At 32.8% G+C, this 16,099-nt stretch overlaps 2 protein-coding genes across 6 annotated transcripts; both read right to left on the bottom strand.

The window, feature by feature from the left end:
- Positions 1 to 284: 284 nt before the first annotated feature.
- On the bottom strand, positions 285 to 7,001 carry LOC107427973 (pathogenesis-related homeodomain protein). Of its 2 annotated transcripts, none has more exons than XM_060818922.1 (11): positions 6,636 to 7,001; positions 5,746 to 6,203; positions 4,882 to 5,047; positions 4,091 to 4,214; positions 3,881 to 3,993; positions 3,381 to 3,653; positions 2,453 to 2,686; positions 2,230 to 2,319; positions 1,923 to 1,973; positions 1,382 to 1,633; positions 285 to 670 (listed from the first exon to the last, which is right to left on the bottom strand). In XM_060818922.1, the coding sequence occupies exons 2-11, from the start codon at positions 6,198 to 6,200 to the stop codon at positions 398 to 400; spliced, it is 2,031 nt and encodes a 676-aa protein (XP_060674905.1). In that variant the 5' UTR covers positions 6,201 to 6,203; positions 6,636 to 7,001; the 3' UTR covers positions 285 to 397. The 2 variants fall into 2 exon arrangements, with proteins under 2 accessions (XP_060674905.1, XP_060674906.1); XM_060818923.1 differs by having other exon boundaries at positions 1,382 to 1,624.
- A 1,915-nt stretch (positions 7,002 to 8,916) lies between these two features.
- On the bottom strand, positions 8,917 to 15,957 carry LOC107428388 (uncharacterized). 4 transcript variants are annotated; one of them, XM_048480186.2, is made up of 8 exons: positions 15,663 to 15,957; positions 12,846 to 12,988; positions 11,652 to 12,736; positions 10,991 to 11,051; positions 10,799 to 10,917; positions 10,473 to 10,563; positions 9,887 to 9,934; positions 8,917 to 9,407 (listed from the first exon to the last, which is right to left on the bottom strand). In XM_048480186.2, the coding sequence occupies exons 3-8, from the start codon at positions 12,734 to 12,736 to the stop codon at positions 9,372 to 9,374; spliced, it is 1,440 nt and encodes a 479-aa protein (XP_048336143.2). In that variant the 5' UTR covers positions 12,846 to 12,988; positions 15,663 to 15,957; the 3' UTR covers positions 8,917 to 9,371. The 4 variants fall into 4 exon arrangements, with proteins under 4 accessions (XP_048336143.2, XP_048336149.2, XP_048336135.2 ...); XM_048480192.2 differs by having other exon boundaries at positions 12,846 to 12,981; XM_048480178.2 differs by lacking the exons at positions 12,846 to 12,988; positions 15,663 to 15,957 and having other exon boundaries at positions 11,652 to 12,760.
- Positions 15,958 to 16,099: the final 142 nt, after the last annotated feature.

Genomic DNA, 16,099 nt, shown 5'->3' with positions numbered 1-16,099 from the left:
AATGTTGAGGGTGAATAATGCATCAACTACAAATTATGCTACTTTAACAATTTATTGATTTATTTTTGTTTCTGTTATGGGATGATTTGAACTCAAAAGACTCAAAAAAATAACTATGCTTTTTAAACATATCATATCTAAATTAGATTATTATGTTAATTCTGGTACCAGATGCAAATATTTTGGGGTAATAAATGTTTCACATTACCACAAGTAATGCAAAAATTTGCGGTTACAAATGTTTCACATTTTGAAGTAAAAGCACGTTTCTGAAGACGGAGAAAGAAGAGAGAAACACAAATACATTGATTTATGATATAACCTTTTGTAACATAAAAATATTCTTTACATGAGGCCAAAAAGTAAAGGGAAAGAGAAACTTGCAACTTGCACAAGATCAAGCTTTTTCCCTTAGTTCTGCTACAGGAACATAAATCACAGACCTCCCATTCAAAGATGGTTTCACTGAATTCTTAGCTTTGTCATTTTTAAATTCTAGCAATTTTTGCTTCAAATTTTCTAGTCTATCTTTAATTTTGCAGAGTCTCTCCATCTCCTCTTCTGCAGCTCGGCATTCGCCTACCGTAATGAAATTTACTTTCTTCTTCTCTTTAGTCCGTGCTTTTAGAAGCTTCTTCAAGCTCACATCATCACTAAATTCCAAAGTCTCCTGAATGAAAAAGATACCAAGACATTAATCAGGATTACGAATGATATAGAACCCATGGATGCTTTACCAGGGCCTGATTTTGGCTCTTAAAAGATAAAGGGGAAAGAGGAAAATGCAAGTAGAGAAACCTTGTAAATGCTAAACCTATATGATAAACAAGTCATTTTTGCATAATATCAAATGGTGAAAAACACTCACTCCTCATTCAAAGCTAAGATACCATGCCAAAACTTTTAACAAACAACCAAAACAGAACTTTGCAATTTTAAGATGAAGCTTCTGATAAACATGGAAACAGCCAAAGTAGAAATTCCAATGATGATTTAAATACCATCAACAGTCAAAACTTAATAAGTACACTTCCCATATAGATGCAAGTGAGATGCAATTCTAGCTCTAGGCTTCTAAAGAGAGAACTTCGATTTAAACCATGCGATGCTATATTATTTAAAAAGTCAACTCATAAGTTGATCCATACCTGAAAGGAAAATGATTTATTAACACCCAATCACTAACAACTTGTGCAAAATTTGTGAATGAACTTTGTTAATGTGTGTTTTTTGTTGTCTTGATTATTCATAACTGGATCTACTTCAAAAGGGCTTGAACTTCACTATGATGTACGGAAAAGACAAAACAAATGCACAGAAACGTGCATGCACACAAACAAAACAAAAACAATAAGAAAGGATATAAAGGCAAAAGACCTACCTTGCTGTTATTTGCTGGTAACCTAACCGAAGATTCCTTCGGTTGCCTTTTCTTTACAGGGCTACTTAATGTCCTTCGATGCTTTCTCTGACAAGACACCTTCACATCCTTGGGGTTATGAATCACAGTTTCTGTTGAGGTATCTTCTGATGCCACAAGATCAGCAGAATCTTTATTAAAATTTTCACATCCTGAATCCTTGGAGTTTCCAGAAGTAAAAGAGTGAAGTTTCTGTCTCTCAGCCTGCAGTGACTAAAGCTCAATAAGAGCAATTAACATTTTCAGATACGTGGACAAAATCCTCGAATTCAACTAAAATCCCCACTTTTATATACATATATATATGCATATGTTATCCCTTGTCTTTCATCAGATCCAAAAATACAATTGTATTTGTACAAAGAAGAAGCCAATTATAACACCATATCAGTGTTTCATTTCAAAAGTAGAAAATGTGGGAGTTGGAAATCTATGAGAAGTATTCCACAGAAAAATAACAGCAAGTGAATCCATAAAAAAAACATATGGGATACAAGCTTACCTTTCTGGTTTTCAATGCTAAATAACGCGCATTCTTGAACCATTTGCTAACCTGAAAATTACCCGTTAAAAGTGTTAAGAACTGGAATCTGGATAACAACAAAGGAAAAAGAAAAAAAGAGTAATAAAATGCTTTAGATCAATGCCCCCCCCCAAAAAATGAGGTGTATAATTGTTGGAGAATAAAAAGCCCTTGCTCTGGTTTTAACTCTAGAATTGATTTATTTTGCACATACATGCAATAGTTGTTTATTACCAGTTTTCAATATATTTCAGTATTAGAATCAATCTGATATATGCATAATTACCTTCTCAGGGTCAAGGCCTAACTCTTTTGAAAGATTTTCCTTCACAGCTCTAGAAGGAAGTTCATTTTCAGCAAACACTTCACGAAGCCTCTGGTACAGAACAATTGAAGTGAGAGTGCATAATTAGTAGATTGAGTGAGTGAGAGAGAGAACTTTTAGGATTTTCATCGAAACTTGGATCAAAAGCTTCATGTAGATTGAGAGAGAATGACAATTTTACTACCTCTACTGCATTGTGAGGAATTCTGAAAAATGATCTCCTAATACGTGTTTCTTGAGGAAGTTTCCTTTCCACTTCTCCAACGTCAACATCTGAACATTTTTTGTCACTTTCATAAAGAGTCATAAGGGTACTAGCTGCATCAGACTCCTTTTCTCTTCGCCTTTTTTTAGCAGGACCCCAGTCTTCATCTTCACTAATTTGCTCATATGGAAGTGCCTCCTTTCCAAACATTTCCTTTACAAGCAAAATAGCACATTAAACTAAGATCTGAATTTCAGCTTTCCCTTAAAGAAAATAACATTTCAATACAGTAAGAGTGACATTCTAAGAATTGTCCCGCATTCACATTTTTCAAGGAAACTGTACCACAAGCGTTAAATTTAATCAAGAATGTTACTACAATATGGTTTGTTCAAATAAATGCATAATGTATCCGAATCAATAATGATGCACATTTTGTCCTTCAATTAAAACCAAATAAGACATTATATTATAACAGGCTATCCTACCTCAGAGAGGGCAGAAAGAGAAGCACCCTTGTACTACCTCATGAATAATGGCACATTCAAATCTCTAGATATATAACCAGTATAAGCAACCAAACTCTCTCTCATTTTTCTTTATCCTTTTATTTGGTACTTGCTTCTTAGTAAACAGATATACAGAGAAAGAAGGTAGAAATATTACTTTGATTAAGTTTGCAACAGCCAAAAGCAAATAACCATTAACATGCAAAGTGTTGCTCTTGCTTCTTAGTAAACAGATATACAGAGAAAGAAGGTAGAAATATTACTTTGATTAAGTTTGCAACAGCCAAAAGCAAATAACCATTAACATGCAAAGTGTTGCTTAGAGATCTGTGCATGAACTATCTTTTCTATTTTCGAGAAACCAATTTACCAAATTTCAAGAACTTTGAAATACTTACATCATATAACTTCTTGTAATCTACATCTCTTCGTTGCCTGCGGCTGCAAATAATTTCTGCATCAGTAGATTCGCCAGATGCAGCACTGCTATTTGATGATAATTCATCATCTGACACGTCATCGCCAGTGGCTGCTCCACTGATGCTGCAGCTGTTTTCTCTTCTGTCTGGATTATAATCATCATCTTCAGAATCATCTGAAGGCCATTCTTCGTCTGGATTTAATAGTGAATTTGCACCATCAGGAAAAGCAGCTTCTTCCTTGAAAACATCCTACTCCATGGAATTTGTATTCATTATATAATAAGAAAAAAAAAAAAAAAAAAAAAAAACACCTTTAAAAAAAAAATACCAAAGAATTCCTAACTTTACTAACCTGCCAATTACTATTCAAGTATTCATTATATAATAAGAGAGAGAGAGAGAGAGGGAAAAAAAAAAAAAAAAAAAAAAGAGCAGCTTTAAGAATAAAATACCAAAGAATTCCTAACTTTACTAACCTGCCAATTACTATTCATGGAAAAGTGGGTGCCAAGATGAGCATTGACTGCTTCAAGCATTTCCATTTTACAATCACAAAATCTGCAAAACCAGCCTTGATCTCCCGGAGGAACTGTAAATTATCAATAAAAATTGAAATTACTTAAAGAAGCCATTTGATATGCTATTCGGCCAACCAGATCCACGAGAAAGTGATGAAATAAACTTACTATTTTCAGTATCCAATGGAGGATCCAGACATTTTTGGTGGAAAGCAGAATTGCATGTACCATCACAAAGTATAATATCATTATCAGGGAAAGCATCACGCAGCTTGCACTTTGCACAAAATATCTAGAAGTTCCAAAGACAAAAACATAAATTTACAAGGTCAAGACTAGCAAACAGAACACAATCAATCTTCCTAGTTATGTAAAACTGGTCAACTATCCAAAATCCTAGAAGAAGTAGCTACCTAGTCTAGGTGGTTAGGCCTCAAATGGGAGTGAAAAGATGGCCCAGGCTCAAAGCCCCTCTACATGATACCAACTATATCTCTATGGTAGCCCAGACAAACTAAAGCAAAACACCAACAGCCCAGATATAGGGGCAATTTGTTTCCAGAATTTAACCAAAGATTAAAGACTAAGAAACTTTCAGTTGATATTGAATTGCCATCAAGATAGAGAGAGAGAGAGAGAGAGAGAGAGAGAGAGAGAAATCAATCTGATACTTGGAGCTGTGCAAAGTTAACATAATTCTTAATATGACATCACAATATTATAGTATTGAACACCCAAAAGTAAGTGAAAATTTTGGAAACCATATCTAGAGGACTTGCACACATAACAATATCCTACACCCATGCCCGACACATGTAACTTGGAAAAAGTGCTAGCACAAGTAGGGCACTTGAAAACAGCCCCTTTGAGTAATCGATGTCTAAATGGATACAGAGATACACATAATCAAATAGTTATTGCACACACACAGAAATATGATTGTGACGGCATGTACTTACATGTTCATGGTATACAGACCCATCGGGAGCAATAACAGAATCTTCAATGCTTCCTACTGAACTAAGCAAATCCAGCTGCCGAATTACATCCCGAATACCAAGCTTACACTTTAAAATCTGCTTATTGGCTCTTTGAAGCTCCTTTTCTGGCTTGATCTTTTCTCGACTGTGGTACAAATTCAAAAAATTGAAAGTCATTAAAATGCCATTTGATGCAAAAAGAGCTAAAGAAACTCCAAAAATTTACAGTTCCACTTACCAGCTTCTTATACAGCATCAGTTACTTTGAGATGCATAAATGCATAAAGCATTTTTTATTTTTAAAGGAATTAAGAAAAAGTTACCATTTTGATTTGTTCATAACAAATCAAATGCAGGCCCAAAGCTAGACAAGAAGATACAAAGCATTTTACTTGCAGGCAAGTTGGTTAAGCAGCATTAGTGAATAACAAGATGTTAAATTTAAGGAAAAACACAACATAAAAATTAAAAAGATGCATACAAATCTTACTGGAAAAGTACCTATTTCTATGAATAATTGTGTATATTAAGTTCTTTATGAAATAATGTATAATTTATTTGTACCTAAAACTAATTAAGTTAAAATAAAAACTTCTTAAATTTCAATACTAATACATTTAAAAACCAGCCAAAATGCTGGAGACTCTTTTCCAGCACTTACAGTTAAACACATGCACAGACAGAGAGAGAGAGAGAGAGAAAGAGAGAAACATGTACGATATTCATGGAAGAAATATTATACTTCTAAGAGGTTATATATCATCCAATAGTAATTTTCACTAGTAAGAATCATCTACTTGGTTTGGTACTAAGAAAAAAATATCTGTTAAAATCTTATCATACCTCTGGCCTTTCCAGCCTTCACCAGAATAAGCATCAATAAGGCTCTGTTCCTGCTTCATTTTGATCAAAAGATACCTTGTTCTCCTCTGCAAACGAGAAGCTTCATCGAGCTCCACATTAAGCTTTCGTCTTTTCCTCTTCCTTCGCCTCCTCAATTTTTTAATTTCAATGTCCCCATCAGCAGTTTCCCCGTTCCCTTCACAGCTACCATGGGCAAGTTTCTCACTCTGAAGCCTCAATGAAGAGAGTTTCTTGGAAGACTCTGTATCAGGTGATTTATGGAGAATTTTTCTACCAATCAATTTTCTATTTGTTGGACCATTCCTAGTCCGCTTGTTCAAAGATTCATTATCTTTCCTCTTTGAAAAGCTTGAACCAGTTGTCTTTATATGAGACTTCAATTTTGGTTTATGCTTTTTTCTATGGGAAATTTTGCTGTCCCTTTTCGTATGCATTGTCTGCCAAAAGCATTGACAAAAAATTTCAATTCAATAATGTGCCTCTTCATGGAGATGAACTTGTCCAATAGAACTAAAAATTCATAATCCTGGCTCTAAAATAAGGTGCATTGTTGTATAGAAAACTAATTGCAGAATATCAGTATTGTCTTTAGCATTCTATGATCACTCAAAAGTCAAATAAAAGCAGCAAAAAGTTAAAAAGTCTTTGATCCATGGATGGTGATTACCACCATCATGAAAACCAACCAACCTATGATCACCAAAAGGAGAATTGAACGAATACCCAGAACATATTTACCCCAAATTTACCAAGAAAACATAAAAAGTCGAGACTTTGAATCAAATGTAAACCCACAAAGAACATAAAGAACAAACTTTAACAAAGACTCCCAAGACAGAAAAGTATCAGCCAACAAATAGAAAGCTTACCAGAAAAAGAGAAGAGAAACTCTGCAGAAAGGATCTATAAATTGCTGGGCTTTATAGCTGCTTGTATACATATATATACATAGGAAAAAATGTTGAAATTGATGAAGAATATGCCTTTGAAACTGGTGAATGATTGACGGGATTGGAGTTAATTTACTGAAAAAAAAAAAAAATTCAAAAGTTGAAATTTTTAGATGATGGGTTTCTCGTAATTATGGCTTTTTTTTTTCTTTTTTTCTTTTTTTTCAGTCAGTACTCGTCGCCGGCCTTGCTATTCCCGAAGAACAGCCATCCACCGTTCCCTATTCTCACTGTTCTGCTCTTCTTTCCCTTATTGAAGTTTTCTTTTTTCTTTTATTCACTTTCTTCTTATACTCTTTTATGCAAATCTACCACTTAATTGGAAAATATTTCCATTTACTGGGACTTACTTCTTCTAATTTTTTTTTCCACCCTTTAATAAAATAATTATTTTCTTCACATAAACTCACTATTTTTTATATTTTTTTCTGTTCAAATTCAAGAATGCTATAGAAATTTCCATCATATTATGACTTTAGGAAAATAAATAAATAATATAGAGGAAAAAATTTTCTATAAAAAAGTTTAATCTTTATGGTACCGAATTTGGTTTGGACACTCGAAATTTTTTTTTTCAATAAAAAAATTATATTTTTGGAATAATAAAAAATTTATTAAAATTACTTATCACAAATGTTACTATTGTTGGTGGAAACTTTTTATTATGATTACTAACACATTTTTTTTTTTTTTTTTGTGTAATACTAATAACAAAATATTTAGCCTGTTAGGCATATAGGTTCTCAAGGAGGTCCCGTAGAATTTAACGAAAAGGAATCAAAATTTAATTCAATTTTGTAAATACCATAAATTTAAATGTCATCTAATTCCAAAGTGTTTAAAGGAGTTCCAATGGATTTAATTTAATTTTCCTTGGAATGGTTGCTTTTTTTTTAAATGCGTAATTATGAGTAAATTTTACTAACGAATAACTTCAAAGAAGGAAGATGATAATCAATTTCAATTCAGAGAGGATACAATTAAAAAAAGAAAAAAAAAAGAAAAAAAAAAGAGCCAATTAAAAAACATATGGACATGCAATTCATGTTTAGAATATATTGAATTTTTAATTCTTCGTTGTTTTTTTTTTTTTAATTCTTTTCTAAGAATTTTTATTTATTTTGTTTGTTTAGCCTTTATGAGTGCATATCTCATCGACAAATATTAAAAACCAAAACCAATTTTAAGAAAACTTCTAAATAAAAGTCAAAAATAATTATTTTTAGATATTATATCTATATATATATAATAGCCAAACAACAGGCTAATAACTTGATTGTTAATTACTCAATCATAACTCTCACTCGAGAATATAACAAACACTTATTAAAAACAAAAAAAGAAAAAGAAAAAGAAAAAGATAAAAAATTGATATCCCATCTTTATCACATTATAATCAATCACGTTCACTATGTATCATTTAGGTAGATATAGGAAAACTTGTAATCTCAAAATTTTAAGAATTTGTCCACACTTTATGAATTTAGATCATATAAAAATATAAATAATTTAATCATATTTAAAAATTAAATATATTTATTATTGACAAAAACAAATGTTAAAAAGCTAAATATAATAAATATTGAAATCCCATACATAAGTAGGATTATAAGAACTTTTTTTGGAATTGAGAATCATACAATTTTTTTTGGGTGAATAATTGAGAATCATATATTTTGGACTGCATAGTGCTTATTCCAACGTTTAACACTCAACTTTGTTTTTAATTTTTTGCCCTTAATTTATTTAATTGTTTAACTATAAATGTTATTAAAGAATAATTATCATGGACATATATTATATAATATTTTAATTTTGGATAGAAAGTATTTTATTAATTAATTTTTAATTCTAATTTATAAAAAGAAATTAAGACTAATGTCATTTTTTTTTTAATTTTTTTTGGTGCTTTAAACTAAGACTAATGTGATTGTTTACAAATAAGTAATGAACAATGTCTTTGGATCTAAAAAACTTATGTGGCCCAATTTTGTAATTTTGTAACGCCAAATTCAGATCCGCCGCCGTTCAAAATTTAATCCTCACTCTAAAATTTATAACATAATTTTATAATTTTAGTTTTTCGTTTTTTGGTGGGTTTTGAACATAAAACATAAAAACAAAAAAAAGTTCTGTCAACCAATTTCTAAAAGTTTCTCAAATACATTATTAATCTCAGGAACAATTTTACAGTTCATAATTCATTGAACACAACTGAATGATATAAGATAGACCAGCCAATACTTGCATATTTACAAATGAACAATAATTTGGAAGGGAATGTCAAATCTGTGTTTCAGTTCACATGTAACAAACCAAATTTCATCAAAAACCAATGGCTTTAAGAGTTTAACAAAAAAAAAGATGAGGAGAGAGCTCTAATCAACAATGACACATAATTCAGTTTAACCTGAAAACTGGAAGCAAAAAAGCCAGTGCTTATATATGTATTATAATGGAAAATTTTCATCTAAACTATTACAATCTAGTAAACTATAATGAAATATAGCTCATTGGATTTGTGTGGCTTGAATGTACACCTTGTGTAAAAACTGTGACAAACATTTCAACAATTCCTCACCCGATTTCAGAGTCTCTGTACTTTTTTGCATCCACTATAAGGTTCTCTGAAACGCCATCGCTTTTGCTGCGATTTCACTTTTTCCGGCTAGCAGTCAGGCGTGGCCTCAGCTACACCACACAGTAACATCACAATGGAGGGAAAAAAAAAAAAAACAAAAAAAAACAAAAACGAGAAAAGCAAAACAACATATTGTTCATACACATACAATGAACCAAACGAAGAAATTCTGATCCTAAACCAAGCAAAATTTATACTAGTATTTTCATAGACATGGGCGTTTGGGACACACAAGTTAAAAGAAAGATGCTTCATAAAAGGGAGTCCAATCGATATGAAAGGAAGATGCCTCTGATACTTTGGAAGGATCCGGATTGCCAGCTCCCACTCATAGTTTTCTACAGAGAATTGGGATTCACTATTTCATATTCAGATCAATTTCCAATATTCCTATGTCCCGCCTCCCAAACAGGTCCTAGGAGAATCATATGACGCATAGATGTTTCCCCAAATAAGTTTCACAAAAATGGCATGCTTAGTTTTATTCTCTTAGTTTATCTAGTAAGAACTATTCAGCAGGGCGATATACCATCTCAATATACTTCAGTTGCTTTAACACCTGATCCGTTTCCAATTCCTGAGGCAAATATAAAACAGCAAACCAATAAGAATAGAAACAGTGATAGAAAAGAGGATTAGAAGACAAGAATTAATGATAGAAAAGAAAGCAACGATGAATTTACTTGACAAAATAATGAATACTTCTTTATCTATATATCTATCTACATAGGTGTAACACATTTTACACGACACTGGAAAACACTTTGCAAAATGAGATGAATTCAACCCTGCACCATTTCTGTTCAGTAATTTTCTTGGCCAAAAACAACGCATTGGATAATTATGTAATCAAAGTAAACTCTTAATAATATAAATTTCCAACATAAATCCAGGAAAATGTTCAGATGCTTTAGAAAGTTATTTAGGATATTGATTTCAATGCTAGCAGGTCAGTTTCATCAATCTCGAACAAAATATCTTACGAGGGGGATCAATTCGACTCATATCCTGATAAATAACAACAGTTCTACCAAGAGCATTTCCATTACAGTCTAACAGGGCCAGATAAAATTCACAGATAAAGAGACGACTGATGACTGTAAAAAGAATGTTACCTGAGGCACAGCACAATCGGCATGTGATGGGTCCCAGAGGATGGAGCAGAAGCACTCCCACTTATCAGTTTGGGTTTCAAAAAGAGGAGCCCTGTCATGTAGAAATTTCCAGAATGTCATGCATCTTCAGAATAATCAACAAAAAAGGTGGAAGTTCAATATCATCTTCAGAATAGCAAGACTCTCAGAGGTTCTCTTTCTTATTTTAAAAAATTACAAAATATCAATCATACAATCTACATGCCCTTTTTGACCCCCCAAAAAAAAAAAAAAAAAAATCTACATGCCCTTGACCATTCAACATAAAAGAGTATATTTTGCTTTACCTGCGCCATTTTCCACAGATCGTTCCATTTACACCATCTCCAATACCATCCAAAACCTCACGACATTGAAGCCAATTGCTTATAGGGCTGTGCTTAGAAGGACTGTTTGAATTCTGATCCTACAAGGTAAAGATGTGTAACTTCTCTCAAAAAGTCCCAAAATTCCATAGACAAGTTGGAATGAGGCCTTACATGCAAACTAATACTCTCCATAGGATCCATTTCCAAAGGTTCACCAATGTAGTCAACATTACTGCATCAAATCAAAATAAAAAAGAAGCTATAAGTAACAAAGCAAAAGGTCGGAGTAATGGATCAGCAAGGCAGATGATGAAAAATAAGTGTTCTTTCATAATAAAGGACTGCGAAGACACAGACAAACTTGTCTTTTCTAATCAGAAAAGAAGGTTCTTCACAATTAACTAGGACAAGCAAAAGAGTATAAAATTTCTAGTTAAATTAAATTTCTAGCTTTAACTAACTACTGCACTCCCTAATCTCAGCCCAAGTTGTTTCAACCCACTAGCAGAATATGAGAAACTCACTCCTAAAATCACCAAATTCTGACAAAGTCTAATTCAATCTCAGCTACCATTTCCAAAAAAAAGATCCATGAACTTTATTTGTAAAGATTAAAAGTAGGGGATTTCTAATTAGTTCATGTCTTGATGCTTTAAAGTACTTATGGGTCTTAAGAACATAAGAAGAAGAAAACTGACAGAAAAGGGAAAAGAAAAATATGTGTATGCGTCTGTATGTTTAGTCAAAACAACCTTTACTACCTATGACTAGAAAACAGGAAACCTGATAAGAAAAAAGTTATATTTATACAAGAATTCATGAATAAACACACCTATTTATTGGACCTGACCAGTCAGGAACTTCTGCTTGAAAACCTTTACCAATTCGCACACCAGTTGTATACGGCTCAGTGTCTCTCAGCATTAACGTTATAGCATTTGATTCACCTTTAGATGACAGATTTTTAGCACCGCTCATCACACTGGCAATATGTGGTGCTTTTCCCTTTACTGTCTTCTTTAAATTTTTATACCTCTTTTTTAAGCAAGAATGACAAAACCATTCATCCGTAGGTATTTTCTTTATACGGGGGTTGCAGCAAGACATGTGAAAAGATTCTTCACAATGATCACAGATAAGCAAGTTTGTTGTGGCTTCTGAACGACCACAAATTTTGCATGACCGGAAGCATAAGTCACCATTACCAGTTTCAATATTTTCAGCAGAAGCACAAGTCCTGCTTTCCCAAACTCCTCCTATAAGCCCGTGGCTTCTAAGAATAGAGATGCAGAAATCCTTTTCCGACAGATCTTCTTGCATGTCCTCCTTAACGGTAGCACTAGAAGAGGAGCACTCACCAGTTTCATCCATTTCAGTCTTCATGGAAGATAAAACATGTTCGATATTTGACTTTGATGATGAGCAACTATCATAAGCACTGTCTACCTCTAAAATTCTTTGCACACTACTTTTAGGTGCTTCGTCAACAACTGCTTCACCAACCGAATATCCAGAAACAAATTCTGAATTTGAAATATGGGGCATGCTATTGCATAAAAGAGGAGACAGCACAGGAGGTTGAATGACTTGAATTTTATGCTCAAACTGAGGACCAAGATTTTGATCCTCAGTTGCAACCAAAGGGGCATCAGAACTAATAACAGAAAAGCAATCACCACTTCTCCTTGTGATGTCTGGGACCTGTTCCGAAAGAATGGCAGCTGAGTTCCCTCGCGAATTCCTGCGCTTATACACAAGATTATGTAGAGAGCCTTCCGACATTGTACTCACAGTTGATAGCTGAAAAGAACTTCGAAAATCCAAAGAGCATGAAAAATCTGCAATGCCTTTATCCTCTGTAATTGATTCAACTTTTCTGCAGTCACCATGAGATTGATTGTCGCATTTTGGACACATCTGCCACATTTTTGCACCCAAATCACATAAGATTTTTTCCACGGTCAGAAAACACAGAATTGAGCAGCTTCAATATAACTAGGAGGGGAACTCTTGTCAAAATTTTCACCTGAAAAACAAGCTTTTGAATATCTGGTGTACGTCACTCTGAAGTCCCAAATGAAGACACTGATTCACTTTCTTATGCTTCAAACATGAGTTTCATTCTAATAGCCGGAGCAACCTCCACTCACTGCATTAACTTTCTAGAATCTTGCCAAAATGAAAAATAAAAATAAAATGTTTGGTCAAATGACCAGAATAAGATGCAGGCAACATATTTTTCTCTGATTCTGTAAACTTTTTGCTTCTAATGGATTATATAAGAAATTAACAGCAAACAAAAAGTTGAACCTCGGAAAAAAAAAAAAAAAAAAAAAAAAAGAGGTGTATGAGAAAATACTAGCAATTCCCATGCCCACTCACACATTACACCACTCTTATCACCAACAGAAATGCTTCCTAAGAAATCATTCCCAAACAGGGCCTAAGACAGTTTAAACATATAAATTATTTTTCAAATCCATACTTTTAGAGGACAGAGAATCACATCCACAATTTTGGAGATTACAATAACTGGAACATTTATTTTCTAAATTTAGCCTTTGTTCCTTTACATATAGCACTTTACTCCTCATATATGAGACTTTAAACCTCCTTTCATCGTATATGTGCTCATCATTAAATTATATTTCAACATCAATCCTAATAGAGTTACCCTATTCAGAAAAAAAATACAAAAAAGGACACATACTGAAGAAAAAGCATTCCTCACTTCCATTCATAAAAATAATGTATGAACATTTACATATTAGTATAAATTATCTGGTGTTAAAAAGCAAATAATATCCATACATAATTTCCTTTTTCCAAGCTCACCATGCCATGTTAAGACGTTACTAAAGAGGAAAAATCTTAAGTTTAAATAAGGTGGACCCGAATATATATATATATATATATATATCGTGCTAAGACAATAAATATTCCATGTTGATCGATCCAATAATGTGATAGAAATTGGGCCTTCCATGCTCATCACATGAAGTCCCATCCAATGACCAGACAGAAATTGGGCCTTACATATGCAACACAATAATTTAATAAAAATGGGAATAAGCAAGATTTGAATGTATGATCACATAGATAAAAGGCTCTAATACCATGAAGAAATAGGAATAACAATTTCATAAATATAGGTTGGCCAGTGTTACTAAGAAGGATTTAAAACTACACCAATTCTAAGAGCTCTTAATTAAAAATTTATTTCCTAAAAATATGTTGTATTAAAGCAACACCAAACTAGATATACAAATGAACTAAATGGGAAGCACACACTCCATAATTAAAACACATATCACAACTGTCCAGACAGAACTAGATATAGAAATTAATTAGATGACAGCACAGGGTTCATAATTATACACGCATATAACAATAGTGAAGACATATAATGATAGTGAAGAAATACTTTGGAAGATAAGGGTCAACTTCCAATGTTACGTCTTATTGAATATCAAAATTAGTTTAAAGATTCATTATGACATTCATTAAGTTAAATCATAATGGAAAAAGCATTAATCACCAAATCCAATGCACATGTAACATGACTAGTAAATACAAAAGGAGCTAGAGTCCTCATGTCAGATTCTAAAGTATACATCATATCAAAGCCTTTTTTTTTTTTTTTTTTTTGTTGGTAAAACTCAATATCTTTCCATAACATTTAAACAATTAGATAACCACTCTATTAAATTGTCAAACTAAATAAAATATGAGCATGAAAGATCGTACTTATAGGACTTCTTCCTAAAGTCATTACCTTTTCAATGCTTAGAATCTATTTACTTATATTCTTCTCTAGATATAAATGGTAATAATAGCGGTACCGGTAATATACTAGTTTGTTGTATGTAACCCCATGCATAACCTTTTTATTTTATAATACACAACAAAAGCTTCCTTCCTAAATATACAGAATTGGACAGAGAGTTCTTTCCTCAGTGACCTGGCTTTCCAATCATCCTCTTTACCATACTACCAACTGTTCCTACTTGTACTCATGTTAGCTTTGATCCACCTTGATCCCTTGTTGCTCCGTACTACCAATCATCCAATACACTTGCAGTCTAAGATCCTCCATAAACATTACTAAACCATCAAGTGACACATCCATATGCACTTCTAAAAGAATATTTTTGTTCCTAGTTCTATCCTTCGAGTATCACAACAAATCCATCTTAACATTCATGTTAAGAGAGACGTGTCTTATATCCATGTTGTTTCTTCTATTCTGTATCACAAAGCATAACCAACCTAATAGCACACCTATAAAATTTTCCCTTCAACCTCCTAGGTATCTTATATTCACAAAACTATTCATGCACTCCTCCAATGAATCCATTCGCCTCGCTTTACTTTTGAGAGTGACTTCCTCATTGATATCTCCATCTTTATAATTGACAAAATTATAATCAACTATGCACTGCAAATTCCTAAAAGCATTGACATTTTCAATCAATAAAGAGCCTCTTCATAGAAAATTATATTGTCCCTTTAACAAAATTAAAAATTCATAATAGTGGCATCTAAAGTTAATTTCATTGTCCAATATAGTACACACAAAAAGCAGCCAAAAGAGGGGGGGAAAAAAATAAAAAATCTTGATCCATGGATAATAGTGATGATCACCCAGAAAGCAAAACAACAATCTCAAGAAAACCAATATCAGCAACAGGGTAATTGAAACGAATACCAAAGAGATACTTGTCACACAGTTTTGCCAAAGCAAACGCCAAAACGTATCAACTCCCTGAATCAAATTAGAAGCCAGACAAAAACTAACAAAGCAACCAAGACAAAAAGGCAAAAGTAAACATGAAAAGCTCACCTGAAAAAAAGAAATGCAAAACGCTGGAGAAGAAGATCTATAAAAGTTTGTTGGAAAATTGATGAAGAAGAAGCATTTGAATCAGATGAATTGAAACATGGGTTGGTATTAAAAAAAATTAAAAAAAAATTAAAAATATTCCAATGAAATTAGGATGGTTTTAAGGCAATAGGCGTCGCCGGTTTTGTTGTGCTGAAACCGCCAGCAACCCACCCCACACGGCCTTTCTGTCTCTCTGCTCTCTCTGTCCCTTGTTTTCACTCTTTATACTTACCAATCAGCACACAGACAGACAATTTTTATCTGCCTCCTTCCATTAAAATAAAACTAAACTCCCCATTTTTATTTATTTTTTAAATATATAAAATTTGAATAATATTAAAATTACTTAAATAAATCTACAATAATTTATTTATCTTTTCTAAAGGTTGGTTATG

The sequence above is a fragment of the Ziziphus jujuba genome, chromosome 1 (genome assembly GCF_031755915.1).
Source record: "Ziziphus jujuba cultivar Dongzao chromosome 1, ASM3175591v1".
Taxonomy (NCBI): Eukaryota; Viridiplantae; Streptophyta; class Magnoliopsida; order Rosales; family Rhamnaceae; genus Ziziphus; species Ziziphus jujuba.
The sequence above is the reverse complement of the archived record's forward strand: the minus strand, read 5'-3'. Positions and strand labels throughout refer to the sequence as shown.